Raw genomic sequence first — 17,820 nt, 5'->3', positions numbered from 1 at the left:
TCACTCCCATCTGCACAAGAAGTACAAGACCAGCAACTGCCCATGCCTCTTGGCTGGACCGATGGCATGGAACTCTTCTGAGAGCCATGCCCTATGTCTGAAAGATTCAGGAGTCTGTCCTCAGTCACCACTCACAGAGACACCACAGCTGCAATGAATGACAACACTTTGTGACCTCATAGAGCGTTTTCTGGACCTGCCCCCATGAACTCTAGCCCTATAAGCTGTGCACATGCTTGGACTATTTATAGGCATGAGAAATGGCTGTAGTAAAGGCATCCTTCACAAGGGCTGAGGTGTAGGTTTTCGGACATACACATGAGTAGGTATTTTCTAGAAGTGCTTAATTCTAGCAGAAGGTATCAGCTCAAAAGACCAAATAGAAGGTGTCCTAGCCTGTGATGGTCATGCTGGAGAATTCTGTTTGAGAATCACTATTTCCCAGTCAGGGTCTTACATATTTAAGTAGTTAATAAATACTTCTTGTTGAGTGGTTAGTGAGTAAATTACACTTCTCCTTGGGGGAAATAACTACTATAATGTAGCATACTGTGGCTAGGGTGGTGAAGAAAGGATAGAAAATGCTTTGGGGGCTATGCATAGGGTTTTCTACTTGAAAAGAAAACTACCATGCATGTCATAGTGTTATGCAATGGTTGACAAATGGGAACCTCGTTGTCTGGTTCTGTACTTACTAATAGTATAACCATGGCAAGTTACTTAAATTATTATTCATTAGTGTCTTCATCTGCAAAACAGAAATAATATTTACTATAGTTGTAAGAAATAGAAATGAGTTAATATTAGTAAAGTACTTAGCAGAGTGTAAGGGACTTGATTAGCTCTTTCTATGGCAAATGCATGACTGATGGTCATCATCATCATCATCATCATCATCATCATCTGTACTATTCAATATGGTAGTAATGACTAACAAGGTTAGCATGTATGGCAATAAGTGGTGACTAATGCTATTCAATTAAATATGAAAATGAATGCTTTGATAGTCCAAATTTATATATTTTTAAAGACTTACGTTTTGCAAGTATAAACTTATTTTAATTACAAATTATTCTAATTTTTCTCAAAATCTGCTAATTCAAATAAAATAAATTTGGGTTTATTTTGTTGTTTTGACTTTTTGAGAGATGATCTCATATAGTCTGGGCTGGCTTAGAACTCACTAGCTAGCCAAGGATTAGCTTGAATTCCTTATTCTCATGCCTTTACCTCTCAAGTGCTGGGATTACAGGTGTGGACCACAATACCCAGCTTAAATTTTCATTCTTTATATTATTTTAAACAATCTTAAAATTAACTTCTTCTTTTGTACAATGGAACAGAGACAGGGACCAGAGTTATAATATGCGTGAATTTACTTGATAATATTAAACTCAAGGAGTCACACACACAAGTTGCTCTACAACTGAGTGCACCCAGGTCCTATTTTTTTTTTTAACATGAAGACTTTTAATACATCAAGACAACCTGCTAAGGAGATTTTTAAGTGTGAGAAATAGGAATATAATAATGAGAGGGATTCCTACTAATAGGGGTATGAGTAACATCTTTAATCATCGAGTATCAAATTATAGTATAAAATACCTACTAATTTAAGGATTTTACTGGACATTATGGTAGAAGCTGTTCTATGTTCCATCACTCTTAGCACGGAACAGGCTAAGAACAAACCACAAATTTGGAGCAGTCCCTTGAAAATGAGCTCATGCAGTGTTTTGAAGCAGACAGTGTGCAATTTTTTACTGAAGTTTAAGTGCCCATTTAAGGTGAAATGAGCTGATTCAGCTTTTTACTTGAAAACAAAAATCAATCAGTCTGTCTACATAATAATATACTTTAAGAAAAGCTACATCATTTCTGAAAATATAAACTTTTAACTCTTCTATCTAAAATAATTTTTGATTTTATTAAAAAGTACAAGTACTTATTTTACAATGAAAGTCTGTGTCTTATCTATGATTATAACTTTAATATTTTGCTTAAACTTTTCTAACTCTCCACTGCTTATTAAATAAGGTCAAACTATTCTGTGAGGAACTCGGAGCCCTGGCTTGGCTCTACACTTCTATGTGAAGTGTATATACTAACCACCCCACTACATGGCATAACCAAACTTACTGTATACTTCTGTGACTCCCAACACTTAGCAGCCTGGCTCGCTCTCTGCCTTTCACGATGACAACACCTTTGCATTTCACAAAGCCCACCTGGTCAGCTCTCTGTGAAACATTCCTAAGGCCCACCACTGCTCTTTCTGCCATCACTCTAGCTCTTCCAGAGCACAAACCCCTTTCATGATCTGGCAGACATTTTCATGATGGCATTTCTAACAAACACTGTTATTCTTCTACATTCTCCTTATGAAATTTCTCAGATTCCATACACTGAATTGAGCATTATATTATTGCCCAACTACACCTCTGGTAGGTAGTCTACCAGGCACCCTACACAGCCCTCAGAACCCATGCAATCTCCTCCCCATCAGCCACTGTCATCCAGGAGCACAGAGTTACCTCATCTATCATTACTTCCCCAGAGAATAGATACGTGATACACAGTTGGTGTTCTATAAAATACTACTAAGTCAATAAACAAAGTACAATTGCTTTTTGGCAAATCAGAGGGGAAAAACATGTATACATAGTGCTCAGTAAGGACAAATCTGCTTGGCATCCCAGCACAGCTCTCCCTTTCCAGGATAACTAAGTCAACAGACATGGATGTCTGCAGAGCACAGCAACCTAAGGAACTCTTGAGGGGGCTTTCAGCAAGCTGGAAACCAGACTCATTAGTGAACAGCTCCTGCAAGCTAACTTACATAGCAGTGGCTAGTGCTTTATGAACACTATTAGCACTCAGTAAATTAAGTCCCAATACAACCACTCTCTTATCACCTCCACTTAGCAATATAACAACAATGTCCATTTTCATGTGGGCATTTCTTTAGAAAAGCATTAGCTGGGAAAATAATAACTATGTGTAGTTATAATCAGTTAACAGTACAAAAGAGCCAATGTTAGAAAATGACATTATTCTAATTTGTCTAGTTTATGTAACAAGAAAAAATGCACCTGTACACATGTGCTATAGAACTTGTACATGTGTGCTACAGCATCTGTACATGTGTGTTATAGCATCTGCACTTGTGTGTTATAGTATGACTTTATTCGTGTTCACATTTTAACATCTAGGTAGCAAAATCAAGCTGCATAATAAGAGAATAGGATGTAAGTTCTGCTGTATATAGAAAAATATAGACACACAGATAAACAGAACATAAGCCATTCTGCACACAGTTGCAGAAATGTTAGGAAGTGACCAGATGAAGTGCCACACTGAAATGCCTCTGTTCTCAGAAACCTTACTGCTGACTATAACTTATACTACATTGTACTTGGAGAAATAAGCAAAGAGAAGATGGCTCTCACTGAAGCCTTACAAACAAAAGAATTATATCTAATTTTGAGTAACCGAGTGCCCTAAGAAAAATTACCTATGACAGATTCAAGTACTATTTGTACAACATAAAAACAATAAAATAAAACAAAATGCCCCAAACTGTAAACACTCTAGACCAATTAAAAATTGCTGCCAGGTGGTGGTGGTGCATGCCTTTAGTCCCAACACTTGGGAGGCAGAGGCAGGCGGATCTCTGTGAGTTCCAGGACAGCCTGGTCTACAGAGTGAGTTCCAGGACAGCCAGGACTACACAGAGACCTGCCTGGAAAAAAACAAAACAAAACAAAACAAAAAACCATTTCATGCATTATGATGACGATGATGTGTGTGAGTCAGAGAACAATTTGCAGGGGTTATAGCTTTTCTACGTCACCAAGTGAATGCCAAGGCACAAACTCAGGTTGTCAGGCTCATGGGACAAGCACTTTTACCCAAAAATCCAATTAAAAAGTAAACAGTGTACTATATTTCAATGCAAAAGCCATCTTCATTTCATGTTATATAAAATTTCTAAGTTATAGTTAATATATTCAGTACCATTTGCAAAGTTTTAGCTTTCTTGCCTTCTTTTCTTGTTTCCTCCCTCATACTAACAGGACACAGTGCAAAGACTCCCATTATTCTCAAAATACACTGCAACTTGATATGTCATGTTTTATTGATATTCTTGGGAGACTTGCCCTTTCCTGGATGGAGAGGAGGGGACTTGGGGGGTTGGAATGGATTGGGGTGGGGTGGGGACTGAGGATAGGGACTGGGAGGGGAGGATGGTGGGGGGCTGTGGCCAGGATGTAAAATAAAGAGATGAATAAAAAAAATTTACTAGTGAGTGAAAAGGTGATCTACAGATTTCTGTTGCTGGAAAGTATATTTTTCCCTATGTCAGAAGTGTTCTAAGTGTTTTGTAACATAAATAAAAATTTGAGTCGACTGTGAGAACAGATATGCAATGTACTTTTAAGTCATAAGCAAAATGTTCTTGTGAACTCATTAAATAACTAGTTCATTGTTTTTCTGTTCTTATCACAAAGTGCAGACTTATTCTAGAAATTAAGCAAATAATGATTAATACCTGGTTTTCGCATTTACCTCACTAAAATGTTTAAGTATTTGTTATCAAAAATCAATTATTTTGCATGCAGTTGAAGCTTCTTTACCTGCAGATAGCTGGAAAGCATTCCTGAAGACCCTTCTTTTTAACTAAAGATCCTTCAAGACAGTACATGATGATGTCCATGACCTTTGACAGGAAAAGACACAGATTGAAAGTTAACTTCAAATGCTTGATTTTCTAAAATTTAAGTAATTCCATTGGGCCTTGTTTTGTCTATGTAAATCCATATAGTGTGATTAGTATTTACTTAAAAACAATAAGAGCTATTTGAAGCCTAGGAATGCTTGCTACATGTTAACCTTGGTCCTGTCTGTAGAAACAGACTCATTTCGTCTAAAGCTGACTGTGTGCAGATGCACAGTAGAGCTTTAGTGTAGAGCACATAGTGTAAGTGGTTTTATTTACAATGAATGTTGGTGACAACAAAGCCTTTAAAATATTCTAATGTATATCAATTCCATGTGACTGGTCAATGGCTATAGCAATCAATTTTAGTTTTGAGGAAATTGATTTAAGGTCTATTGAAATAACACAGAGGTTAATTAATCTCAGTTATGCGACACGTTCCCTCTCCTTCCTCCCTCTTTCCTTCCCTTCTTCCTCCCTTAATTTTAACCTCAAGTATTCAATGCAGGCACAGATGTACTAGAAGCAGGCTATCCTCACCTCCACAAGAAGGTCCACAACGTCTGTAGGCATTTTTTCAATGAGAATTTCAATGACTCTCAGGATTTCCCCTTTAGCTCTTGCCAGGGTTGTTGTATGTATGCTCTGCTGTGACTGGGTATTTGCTGCAAGGGCCGTGTGTCTGTGTACCTACAAAAGAATTGCCATGCTGTAGATGAAATTGCCACTCCACACAGACTTACATTTTTAGGCACTGGTTTACTTTCTATTGATTATAGAAAAAAAAATAAAGTCGATCAGAACTGTAAAAATATATCACTCAGGGTAGGTCAGGAATTGTTTTTTGATCACAAAAAAAGCATTATGTATAATAAAAACTAAGTAAGTATGGCCTAATAAAATTCCACAACTTCCTGGCACTTATTTATTTATTTATTTATTTATTTATTTATTTATTTATTTATTTATTTATTTTGAGGCAGACTCTCATGGAGCCCAAGCTGGGCTTAAACTCTATGTAGCTAAAGATACCTTTGAACTGTTTCTCCTGTCTCCATCCAAATGATTTTTCCAACTGAATCTTTTGGTATGAGTATCCTAGCATTTCATTAAAAAATTTTCTTATGGAAATGATACAAAATAAAGTTCAGAAATATAATTAATATAAAGACCTGTCAGACTAATGTAAAACTTCCTCAAGATAATTTTACCACCTTCCATGCATGGAAAAAATTGGTTAAAATTTTCCAAGTTAAATAAAACTATTCATTCAAACAACACACAGATTTGATACAAGTATACAACATGTAAGCCTGTGTGTAATCATACATAGCTTGTTAACTCCATACCTGTAGTCCACAACTTTATTTCAGCTATGAATTCAAGGCTGCACTGCTTCATAATCGACCCTACAAACTACTCCCAGGACCATCTCCCTTCCCTTCCAGCTTCCTTCACAGCATGCCTCTAAGGACCGCTCTGGAGCAGATGTGGGCCCAGGAGGCTTCAGGATATGAGCAGACTCAGAACTATCTACTATTTTAAAAGTTCATCATTGCTATAGGAAAAGCAATCCAGACAGAGCCCATACCCTATGGACACTGAGCTGCACAGTGCTAATGCCAGAATGGAGCAAAGCTTTAAAAACGTTTAGGAACGCTCCCTTTCCTCTCACTACTAAGATGTTAGGAAAGAACATAGAATCGGTTCATTGTTTTTTACTAGTCTGTCAGCTGGATGTGGGCAATTAGTTACAACACCGGGAACGCTAGAATCAATGGACTTTCTAGTCTTTCTCTGTGACACAGAATAGGAAAAACAAACAGCAATTTTATGGCTTACATTTTTGTGAACAGTTGGAGAGCCATTGCTAAATAAGTTTAGTTTTGATTACAAGTATTTGCTTGCACTTGAGAAACATAAATACCTTTAATACCTTTTAATTCACATAGACCTATTATATTTCATATTGAAAGGTACAAGTATTACAAGTATGCTCGTTCTAAGGACAGAAAAGAACATGAGAGCTCACGTCCTGAACACATAGCTGTGGAATTTAGTGCGTATGCAGACATGATTCATTCATTTCAGCACTATACTAGCAACTTGCTTTGTTTTATAACTAGAAAGAATCTTTGCGGGTCTGACCCCTGAGTTACAGTACGGAGGAATTCCTCTGAAAGGGAAGATGCGGCCCATGAAGGCAGATGCTCACCTCCTTAGCTATGGTGGTGATGAAGGCGGGTGGTCTGGCAGTGGCAATGAGAGAAAGGGCATGCCTTGCAGAGCGGGCAGAGTCAGCTGCAGGGCTCAGAGGCAGCCCCATTGTGATGCTAAACAGGGATCAGAAAAAAAAGGAAAAAGAAAAGAAGCATTAGAAATATAGACTCAAAAGATTAGACACAGCTTATAATGTCAGTTCAAGGTCAATGAGAGCACTCAAACAGTTAGAATATAATAGACTTGCAACAATGAGCAGTGATTAAGAGTCAGGGTGTTCTGGCATCAAACACAAAATCGAATTATTAACCATGAAGAATGAAAACAGTATGTGCATCTGTCCAAAAGGTTAAAAATGCCTTGTTAACAAATTATCAAGAACTACTACTGAATACACATCACGAAGCTAAGGTAGGGATGTATATTGCACTGGATGTTTTAAAGATAATTTGTTCATAAGGCCATGTTAAAAAACTATAATTGAGGCTCTTGTGTGAAAGGAAGCAAAACTCATTCCTGTTTGCAAAGTTATAAAAAGAATTGAGAAGGGCAAAATGACTTTTAGCTAGCTATTGTTTTTAGTTTGAAATCTCTCCGCACTGCTGGCCTACCCCACACTTAGCACTTTCAGAATCATCCACTAGTAAGCACATGCACACCTGACACTCGGTTAGCATTTAAACAAAAGTAAACAAGCTGCTATTAAATTTCTTAACAAAGGAAGAGACAGCAAACAGTCCTTTTAAAGTGATGTACATAATGAAGTGAATCTTTCTAGATTGTGAGAACATGGGGGCCTGATATCACAGTGTTAATAATGCATTCACACCTCTGCCATATGAGAGCAGTCTGATTTATCACTAAACTCACTTGGTGGATATGTGTGTGTGTGTGTGTGTGTGTGTGTGTGTGTGTGTGTGTGTGTATACATGCACTTAGTGTGAAAAGCACTAAGACTTTTGACTAAAATCTAGTCAAGGAGCCAAATAGTAACTATACAGAGGAAGGTTTTTTTAGTTGCATTCAGTTGTAATTTTTCTAGCTAAATAATTTTAACTTAAATGAACATGTGAAGATTCATTAAAATGTATTCTAAACAAGTCTATGATCTGTATGTATAAACTGGATTTATTTAATAAACATTCTCAAAAAGTTCACGGGTCCCTCTATAATTTACCTGAGAATAGTTATCTTAACTTTTGTTGAAAATCAAGATGAGTTACATGACTATTCTTAACCTCAAAGGAGGTAAACTGATGGCAGAAAATTTTGCTTTAAAATTTTACTATTGTGCTACTTGAAAGCAGTGGTTCTCAACCTGTGGGTCGTGATCCCTTCAGGGGATGAGTATCAAATATTTACACTATGATTCATAACAGTAGCAAAATTACAGTTATAAAGTAGCAACAAAAATAATTTTATGGTTGGGAGTGGGAGTCACCACAACATGAGGAACTGTATTAAAGGGCCACAGCATTAGGAAGGCTGAAAACCACTGTTTAAAAGGTTGTTAATAGATGTAACTCTCGCCAAGCTTTGTTCCAAACTGAGCGTAGCTACAAAGTAGAGACTCAGATGAGAAGGGTACACACAGACTTTCTTTAATATTTACCAAAAACAAAGGAAAGGAAAACGAGCTTTGAGAACAAATGCATATCCTGAACCAAATGAAAATAGAAAGTGAGGGCTGCATGACCTGGAGCTCCTGGGTCCCAGGGGCTAGAAAGGGGTGTTAAGCAGGATGGCAGCTAGCCAGTCTCTCTTCTGTATTAAAAGTAACCACTTCAAATTGAGTATGGAAATGTTTACTACCTGAGGATGAGACTTGAGAGTCGATTGCTTATTAACTATTTTATATATCCACATTTTAGGTCAATTTCTTTCAAAGCGCAAAAGCTAGTTAAATATTTTAGATACCTCGCACTGTTTCCTTTTATTTTCAACAAATCAGATGAATGGGGCTGATGATATTGAAGGGGGGACACAACCCAAAATGGTAAGTTAATTGAGTAATTCTGAACAAACCAAAGTTAACTTTTGTAAAACCAGTCAGTGGGGAAAAGGAACATCGGTTTCCTGGGGAGTCCATCCCATATCAGGAAAGTTCAACACAGGAGAAAGGAACCAGACACACAGGCTAGAACTAGAACCAGGCTCTAGGATTGAAGCTGAGCTAGCTTATGTTCTATTTCATGTCTGCTTGTATTTGCCCCAAACATTCCTACAAGGTGATAAAGACATTTTACAAATGAAAAATCATGTTAAGAAAAGTTAAGTGAGGACCTAAGGTACTGGTGCACCATGGTCCCTTCATATTTGCTTTCCAGGTTTCCTAAAAAGGTTAAATGGAAAATTCCAGCAATAATTAATAGATTTTAAAATGCATGAAATTTAGAGTAATGTGATAAAATCTTATGCTGCATATTGTTTGGTATATGAATACCATGACTTTGCCCTGAGTACACATGCAGTATATGCTGTCTTTGTGGTCACTTTTGCTAGAAAACTGTGAAGGTATTAGCAATACTTGTGTGTAGATGGCTCTCTGGAAATACATAACACTGTATCCCAATGCTTATACATACAGTTCATCTTACTTATCTCTTCATGTACGTACTACCCACCCACCCAAAGAAAAACAACCAGAAAACATAGTACAATTTCATATTTGATAATCACATAACTCTTATTACACTATGTTGTTATGATTATTCAATTTTATTGTTTTTTAATATCTTACAGTGCACAACTATAGATTCAGCTGTATTACAGGTCTCTATGTAAAGGAAAAACAATGCATATAAAAGGTTTGGGATTACCATGGCTTTGTGAATCCATTGGGAGTCTTGGAATGTGTCCCCATCAGTAAGGGAGATTACTGTGTCTCACAATCACTGACCTTTGTAGAAAGTAAAGAGTAGCAGGGCATGGTGACACTGTGGTGAACTAAATTAATGAACTTATAACATGACCAAATTTAGTGGCTTTAGATTAATAGCTAGACTGCTTCCCTGAGAAAAGTTTGTAGAAATTTTTTAAGATACTGGGGTTTTGATTGTTTTACTAAATGTCAATAATGGTTTAAATGAAGAATAGCTTACACTTATCAATTGGGTTGATCATAATATTTGAAAGGAGATTAATCACAGTAAGTGACAGAACTAGAAGCCATAAAGCTCTTCAAAAGATCAAATTCAGCTGAATAAGAAATCTCGGGGCTGGAATGATCACTCAGCAGTTAAGAGTGCTTGCTCCACCATCCTAGGGACCAGAACTTGGATCTCAGAACCCAGAGTATGAGTAAATACCTGTAATCTAAGCTTTAAGCAGGATTGCTGGGGCTGGCTGGCTTCCAGCATAGCAGAAAATTCTCACTTCTACCCTGTTTCAGGTCCTTGCATGGGGGAGAAATTATGAGTGGGAAGGGAAAAGAGAGGAAGAAAGGAAAGGAGACAGAACTATATGTGGACAATAGACGCTTCTTGTAATGAAAAATAGCTCGAGAATTATACAGCAAAACGAAGAGGAAGACAAGTCACTCACTTCAATTGAAAGGCCTAACCACAGATTACCCTTTTCTCACATCAGTAAAAGACCATGTAAATTGGGGAGAATCACCAAATTTATGGTAAGAAAAAATGTTAAGGTTTAGTGAAGGGCACAGTCTGAAGAAAAGCCACAAGTCAATGAAGATGAAAGTAAATCAAACACCTATTTTCACACTGCTGATTAGGTTTGGTGGATAGTGAACATATGAGGAGGAATTCATGTGCACACTTGTGTGAGTAAGTCCCTCCATCAGAATCTTGAACTTTGAGAACAGGAAGATAGAGTGTAGTCAGAACTACTGCTTGGGAGCATACTTATCCTGATATCTACACTACATAAAGACCCAACAAAGAAAAAGAATTTCAGACCAATTTTCCTTATGAACACAGATGCAAAAATTCTCAACAAAGTACCTGCAAACCAAATTCACAAACGCATTAAAAAGATCACCCATCACGATCAAGTATGCTTCATCCCAGAGATGCAAAGGTAGTTTAACATAAGTAAATTGATAAATGTAACCCACCATACAAACAAACTAAAAGACAAAACCCACATGATCATCTCATTAGATGCACAAAAAGACCGCTGATGAAATCCAACGCCCTTTCATGACAAAAAGTCCCTGAGATAGACCGCTGTGGTGGTGCATGCCTTTAATCCCAACACTCAGTCTGCAAAAGTAGGTGGATCTCTGAGTTTGAGGCCAGCCTGGTCTATAGAGTGAGTTGCAGGATAACCAAGATTATACAGAGAAACCCTGTCTAGAAAAAAACAAAACAAACAAATAAACAGTCTTGGAGGGATTAGGGATACAAGAGACATACCACAACATAATAAAGGCAGTTTACAGCAAACCCTTAGTCAATATCAATGTAAATATAGAGAAATGCAAAGCAATCCCATGAAAATCAGAAACAAGGCAAGGCTGTCCACACTCTCCATACCTATTCAGTATAACCTGAAGTCTTAGCTAAAGCAGTAAGACAACTGAAGGAGATCAAGAGTATACAAATTAGAAAGGAAGAATTCAAAGTATCTTTATTTGTAGATAATACGATAGTAAACATAAGTGACCCTAAAAATTCCACCGGAAACTCAATAGGTGATAAACACTTTCAGCAAAGAAGGTAAATACAAATTAACTCAGAAAAATCAGCAACCTTTCTATACATAAGTGACAAATGGACTGAGAAAGAAATCAGGGAAACAATTGCTGTGGGATGTCTTTCTTTTTGCTGTGAATATGTGCTGCTCCCATTGGCTAATAAATAAAGCTGCATTGGCCTATGGCAGGGCAGGATGGAGCCAGGTGGGAAAATCCAAGAGAGACAGTGAGGGGAGAAAGGAGAGTAAGGGGAGACACCAAACTGCTGTCCAAGGAGCAACATGTAATGGGACGCAGGTAAATCCATGGAACAAGTGGTGATACATAGATTAATAGTTATGGTTGAGTTAAGTTATAAGAGCTAGCTAACAAGAAGCCTGAGCCATAGGCCATATAATTTGCAATTACTATTAGGCCTCTGAATGATTATTTTATAAATGGCTGCAGGACCGCAGGGCCGGGTGAGACCAGAGAAACACGGGACTATGGGGTTGGGTGGGACTGGAGAAACTTATGGCTATAAACAATACCTTTCATAATAGCCTCAAATAACATAAAATATCTTGAGCAACTCTAACCAAGCATGTGAAAATCTTGTATGATAAAAAGGTCAAGTCTTTGAAGAAAGAAATCAAAGAAGATAGAAGATGGAAAGATCTTCCATGCTCATGGATCAGTAGGATTAACAAAGTAAAAATGGCCAATCTACAAAAACATTCTACAGATTCAATGCAATCCCCATCAAAATTCCAACAAACTTCTTCATAGATCTTGAAAGGACAAAATTTTCAGCATCAAATAGAAACAAACAAACCAGAACAGCAAATACAATCCTTAATAATACAGGAACTGTGAGAGTCATTACCATCCTGGATTTCAAGTTGTACTACAGAGCTATAGTAATAAAAACTGCACGGTGATCAATGGAATGAAATCGAAGACCCAGACATAAATCCACACACCTATGGTCACCTGATTATTGATGAAGAAGTCAGAAATACACAGTGGAAAAAAGAAAAGCATCTTCAACAAATGGTGCTGGTCAAACTGTGTCTGCATGTTGAGGAATCCAAATAGATGCATACTGATCACCCCACATAAAACTCAACTCCAAATGGATGGATCAAAAACCTCAATATAAAACCAGACACACTGAACCTGATAGAAGAGAAAGTGAGAAATAGCCTTGAACTCATTGGCACAGGAAAAGACTTTCTGACCAGAACATTGTTAACACAGGCACTAAGATCAACAATTAAAAAAAAAAATCAGATTTCATGAAACTGAAAAGCTTCTGCGTGGCAAAGGACATCATCTTTCAAACAAAGCAGAAGCCTACAGAATGGGAAAAGTTTTTTTTTTTTACCAACTACATATTCTATAGAGGGCTAATATACAAAATATATATAGAATTCAAAATACTAGATATCAACAAAACAAATGACCTAATTAAAAAATTGTGCAATGGTCTAAAAAGAGAATTTTCCAAAGAGGAAATTCAAAGGGCTGTGAAACACTTAAATATGCAACATCCTTAGCCATCAGGGAAATGCAAATCAAAACTACTTTGAGATTTCACCAAAGTACATCTGTGAAAAATGGCTAAGATAACTAAAACAAATGGCAGTCATACTGGTAAGGTTGTGAAGTAAGGGGAACACTCAACCACACTAGTGGGACTGCAAATTTATACAGCCACTATGGAAGTCAATATAGAAGGTCCCCAGGATGAAATACCTCAAGATCCAGCTGTACCACTCTTGGGCATATACCCAGAGGTCACATCATCCCACCACAGAGATCTTTGCTCAACCATGTTCACTGCTGCTCTACTCATAATAGACAAAAATAGGAAACAACACAGATGTCTGTTAACAGATAAATGGATAAAGAAAATGTGGTACATTTATACAATGGACTATTACTCAGCTGTTAAAAAAATGTCAACATAAAATTTGCAGGCAAAAGGATGGAACTAGAAAAAAATCATCCTAAGCAAGGAAACCCAGATCCAGAAAGACAAATAAGGTATTTTTTCTCTTATAGGTGAATAGTAGCTATTAAGTCAATGACACCAAACTACAATCTGTAGAATCAAAGAGGATATAGAGTGGGTACTGGGGGTATGGGGAGACACAGATATATCTCCCTAGGAAAAGGAAATAGAATAGATAGTTATGGATACATGTAGTTCTTTTTAAAAGTGTAGAGTGCATTGCATGTGTAATATGTTTTATTTTTAATTTAATTTCTTTTTAGAATTTCATACATGAGTACTATATTTGCATCATTTCCACCTTTCTCTCAACCCCAACTCCTCCTATGCTATACACCCCTCTAACTTATGACCTCTTCTCTTTAATCATTATTGTCAAATTTATATAACTTATTAAGTTCATTTAGTGTTGCTTTTATGTTGACGTGTTTGGGACTGCCCACTTAGGATTGAATAACCTGTCAGGGGCTCATCTCTGGAGAAGACTAATTCTTCCTCTCAGCAACAGGGTATAGCTTCTATGTTGTGTTTAGATGACACTATCTGCAGCACGCATCATGGTCCTCTGGCTCTTACTCTTTTGGAGGGGGCAGGGGCTCATATTTCGGGATTTTTCTCTGAGCCTTAGTGTAGGGACTGTGTTGTAGATGTAGCAGTTAGGGGTGGGCACCCCACAGTCACTTATTTCCTGTGTTGTGACCAGTTGTGGATCTTTCTAACAGTCTCTATCTGCTGCAGAAAGAAACACCTTTGAAGAGAGTGAGAACTTGCCTCTGTGTATAGGTCTAAGTACTTACAATAGAGTTAGAAAGTACATTGGCTTAGCAAGGTGGCAGAAGTCGGCTCTCCTCTCGGGCCTGTGATTGCTCCAAGGACAGATAGTTGACTGGGTTTACAGTACCAGACATGACTTCTCTCCTATTGAGTTCAACTAGACAGTTGTCGGTTACTGCCAAGATAAAAGCCACGACAACACTATTGGGAATATCTGGCTAGGCTGCCCATTGCTGTGGCTCCTAGGCTGCATAGCCAGGAAAGGCCTAGTGTTTGCTCTTCTCCCTTGGCAGCTTGCATAGCACCTGTCCACACCAGAAAAGCTAGTCCTCAGGCAGGAGACTTCTAGAACAGTTTAGCTCATTCCTCTAAATCTTTTGTCCAAAGTGTGTAGTCTCTTCAGCGATCAGGTCTTACTTACCTTCAAGTTCTGGGAAGCAAGCAAGGGTAATGGCAACAATCTATACTGTTTTGGGAGGCTCTTGGATTATCCCCACCTCCACCTCAACCAACAACTGAGGGAAGTTTTCAATTCCTGAAACTGGGCATTTTGTCAGGTAGTTAGTCTATGGCTTTGGTGAGGAGAATTAATCACCTCACCTCATAGGGTGTAACTCATGTGTGTGTGTGTGTGTGTGTGTGTGTGTGTGTGTGTGTGTGTGTGTAGTAAGCTTATAAAACAACATGTTTCCCTATAGGTATTTCAAACATCCTTAGTACTACTTATGTCTCCTCCCTCCCTCTTCAGCTCCATTACTCTCCCACCCCCTTCCCAATGTCTTCCCCATCCCATTTTCCCATTTCCACACATAGCCTCTTTGTATTGTTCACCCTCTTTCTAGAGCTCCTTTCTCTCCTCTCCTCTCCATGGTCCTTTTCTACTTTTCTGGCTTCTGTGGTTACTTTAGATTATACACCAAATCTAAAGATTCAGAGCTAGTGTTGTTTTACCTTCAGCATGGCAGCTGCGCCTTCATCTACTGCTATCTCAGTCAGCAATTGGGAGTCCACAGTTCCCAGCCTGCTTCTCTGACAGTGGCCTGGTCACTCAGGCCTCAGCCTGGCGTGAATTCTGTTCCCACAGGCACTGGCTCTGCCATTGCCATTAAAGGTAGCTTTAACTAAGTGTCTTGCATTCTATTTATAAAAACAAAACAAAACAAAACAAAGCAAAACAAAACAAAAACTCAAGATTCAAAGGCTGGAGTGAAAACCTGCTATCTCAAGAGAGGTTGAGTAGCACTTAGCTAACCTCTCCTTGCTGGTATCTCCCAAAAAGCCTGTCCTTCCACTCCACCAAAACAAAAAAGGCTGCTCCACTCAAAACCCCTCCCTTCCAGTGCATCTCTTTATCTCTTCCAGATGTCCTCTGATGTTCTATGATTGCTTTCTGTCAACTAGTTGCTAACTCAGACTCCTCACCCAAGGATAATTTTATTTAATCAATGCAAATGCAGACTCGGAGTTTACAGTGTGATTGAATATCCCCCCACCCCAAAGCTAGAATTATTCTCCAGGTTATACAAAGAACTTAAAACAACAACAACAACAACCAGATAATCAAGAATAATACCAATTTAAAAATGAGCTGTACACCATAACAGAGAATTCCTAAAAGAAGGAATAAAAATGGCTAAGAATTGTCTTTATAAATGTTCAACATCCTTAGCAATTAGGGAAGTGAAAATTAAAACTACTTTGAGATTTCATTTTACCCCAGCCAGAAGTCTAAGATCAAAAAACTAAACTAAAATAAACTGACAACAAATGCTGGTGAAGATGTGGGGACAGGGCACCCTCATCCTCAGGGCAACTCCAAAGTGGAGCAGCCACTCTGGAAATCAGTGTAGAGACTTCTCAGAAAGCTCAAGAGAGATCTACAGAATGATCCAGCTATCCCACTACTTGGCGTATGTCCACAGGACTCATCATATCGCTCCACAGAGGCTTGCTTAGCCATGCTCCTGTTCTCTCTTATTTGTATGCTATGCATCTTAGTGTGGATTCTATCTGAACAAGAGGCTTGGAGGGGAATGGCTGTTTGTCTGTTTCTGGAACCTGTGTGTAGACCCAGCCTTACTCTGTGCTCTTGATCCTGCTCATGGGCTGTTGTGTAGCTCATTCATTTTATACATCTATAGGCTAGGCCTTTGGGTTTAGTCTTTATTCTACAGAAATTGGACATCACAGACTATTTTACTCAGGGCTTACACACACACACACACACACACACACACACACACACACACACGTCTATCTAATCACAAATACCAGAGATGAATGCTATTATAGATAAATAACATGAATATAAGCATAGCCCCCTCAGGTAGAGCTCCCTCTTCTCATAACTGTTCATTAACAGCCTGTAAATCTTAGACACCAGTAATAAGGCTTTGAAACAGTCCATATCAAGCACAAAGAAAGCTAACATTGTTTTGAACACATTCTTAATTATATGACTTAATTAATTAATTCTAAATTACAGGACTTCCATCCTACGCTTTCCTGGGAACACTGGTGTGTTAATATCTGTTGCCAGTATCTTTTTCCAACTGAATAAAGAATATATAATTCCTCTGTGTCAAGTTGGAGCTTCATTTTCAAAAATATTTAAAATTTTTATTAGTATTACTGTGTATGAATGCATGCATGCAGGCTGATATGCTTGTGGAGGTAAGAGGACAACTCTCGGGAGTTAGAACTCACATCTACTTTTCCATGGGTCCTGGGGAGGAAACTCAGGTCACCAGGCTTGGACTGTTGGTCAGCAAGTGCCTTTACTCACTGAGTCATCTCATCAGTGCCTAGATCTTCATTGTATAACTCCAGGCAATATTCATTTCTAAAACTCAGAGATACACATTTTCCCTACTCCTCCAAACATGAACCTTTTAGAAATATTTCCTGCAGGCTGCATATAGTCACGGTAAGTAAAAAAAAAAAAAAAAAAAAACACACAACTATGCTTGCTGAGCTGGTTTATGCAAAGGGCGTCATCAGGTTATAAACCCTTGTAAGTGAATTTTTCGGAATAGAAAAAATTGCTCAATGTAGAATCCTAAAACATGTTTGTATTTGTAGCATGTTTCTCTCTACACCCAAACTTAATAGAAATGGTTAGTTTGAGTTGAAATACTCAATTCTTCTAACTGTAGATAGTTCAAAAGGAACCTTTCCAATGTGTGGTGCTTCTCTGTCTATCAAAGATTCTTGGCTTCCAGCAGCTGTTTCCCCCTCTGTGTTTGGTAAGCTGTGACAAGGCCCTAAAAGGCACAGGCTTGCTGTAATCCCCTCGTCCTCAGCTGTGGCAGCACTGATGGGCATGGGCCCTCAACAGCTGGGCTGTGCTCCTCTCTTCTTTCACAATAAAGGCCCTACACCGAGACCTAGGTAAACAGAATCCGAATCACAGGTCACACAAAGCCAGAAGGAGTCTAGCCTTCCAAGAACACA

At 38.2% G+C, this 17,820-nt stretch overlaps 1 protein-coding gene across 1 annotated transcript in view; it reads right to left on the bottom strand.

Moving 5' to 3' along the window:
- The window catches only part of Wdr7 (WD repeat domain 7), a 290,638-nt gene that overhangs the window by 58,515 nt on the left and 214,303 nt on the right, over positions 1-17,820 (bottom strand). Inside the window, exons 22-24 of the mRNA XM_059246685.1 lie at positions 6,936-7,053; positions 5,261-5,410; positions 4,638-4,720 (exon numbers count right to left, since the gene is read on the bottom strand). Of these exons, the coding sequence (XP_059102668.1) occupies positions 4,638-4,720; positions 5,261-5,410; positions 6,936-7,053 (351 nt within the window). The remainder of the gene's footprint in view (positions 1-4,637; positions 4,721-5,260; positions 5,411-6,935; positions 7,054-17,820) is intronic.

Source organism: Peromyscus eremicus, chromosome 19, assembly GCF_949786415.1.
Source record: "Peromyscus eremicus chromosome 19, PerEre_H2_v1, whole genome shotgun sequence".
Classification (NCBI taxonomy): Eukaryota; Metazoa; Chordata; class Mammalia; order Rodentia; family Cricetidae; genus Peromyscus; species Peromyscus eremicus.
This window is presented reverse-complemented; position numbering and strand designations above follow the sequence as displayed.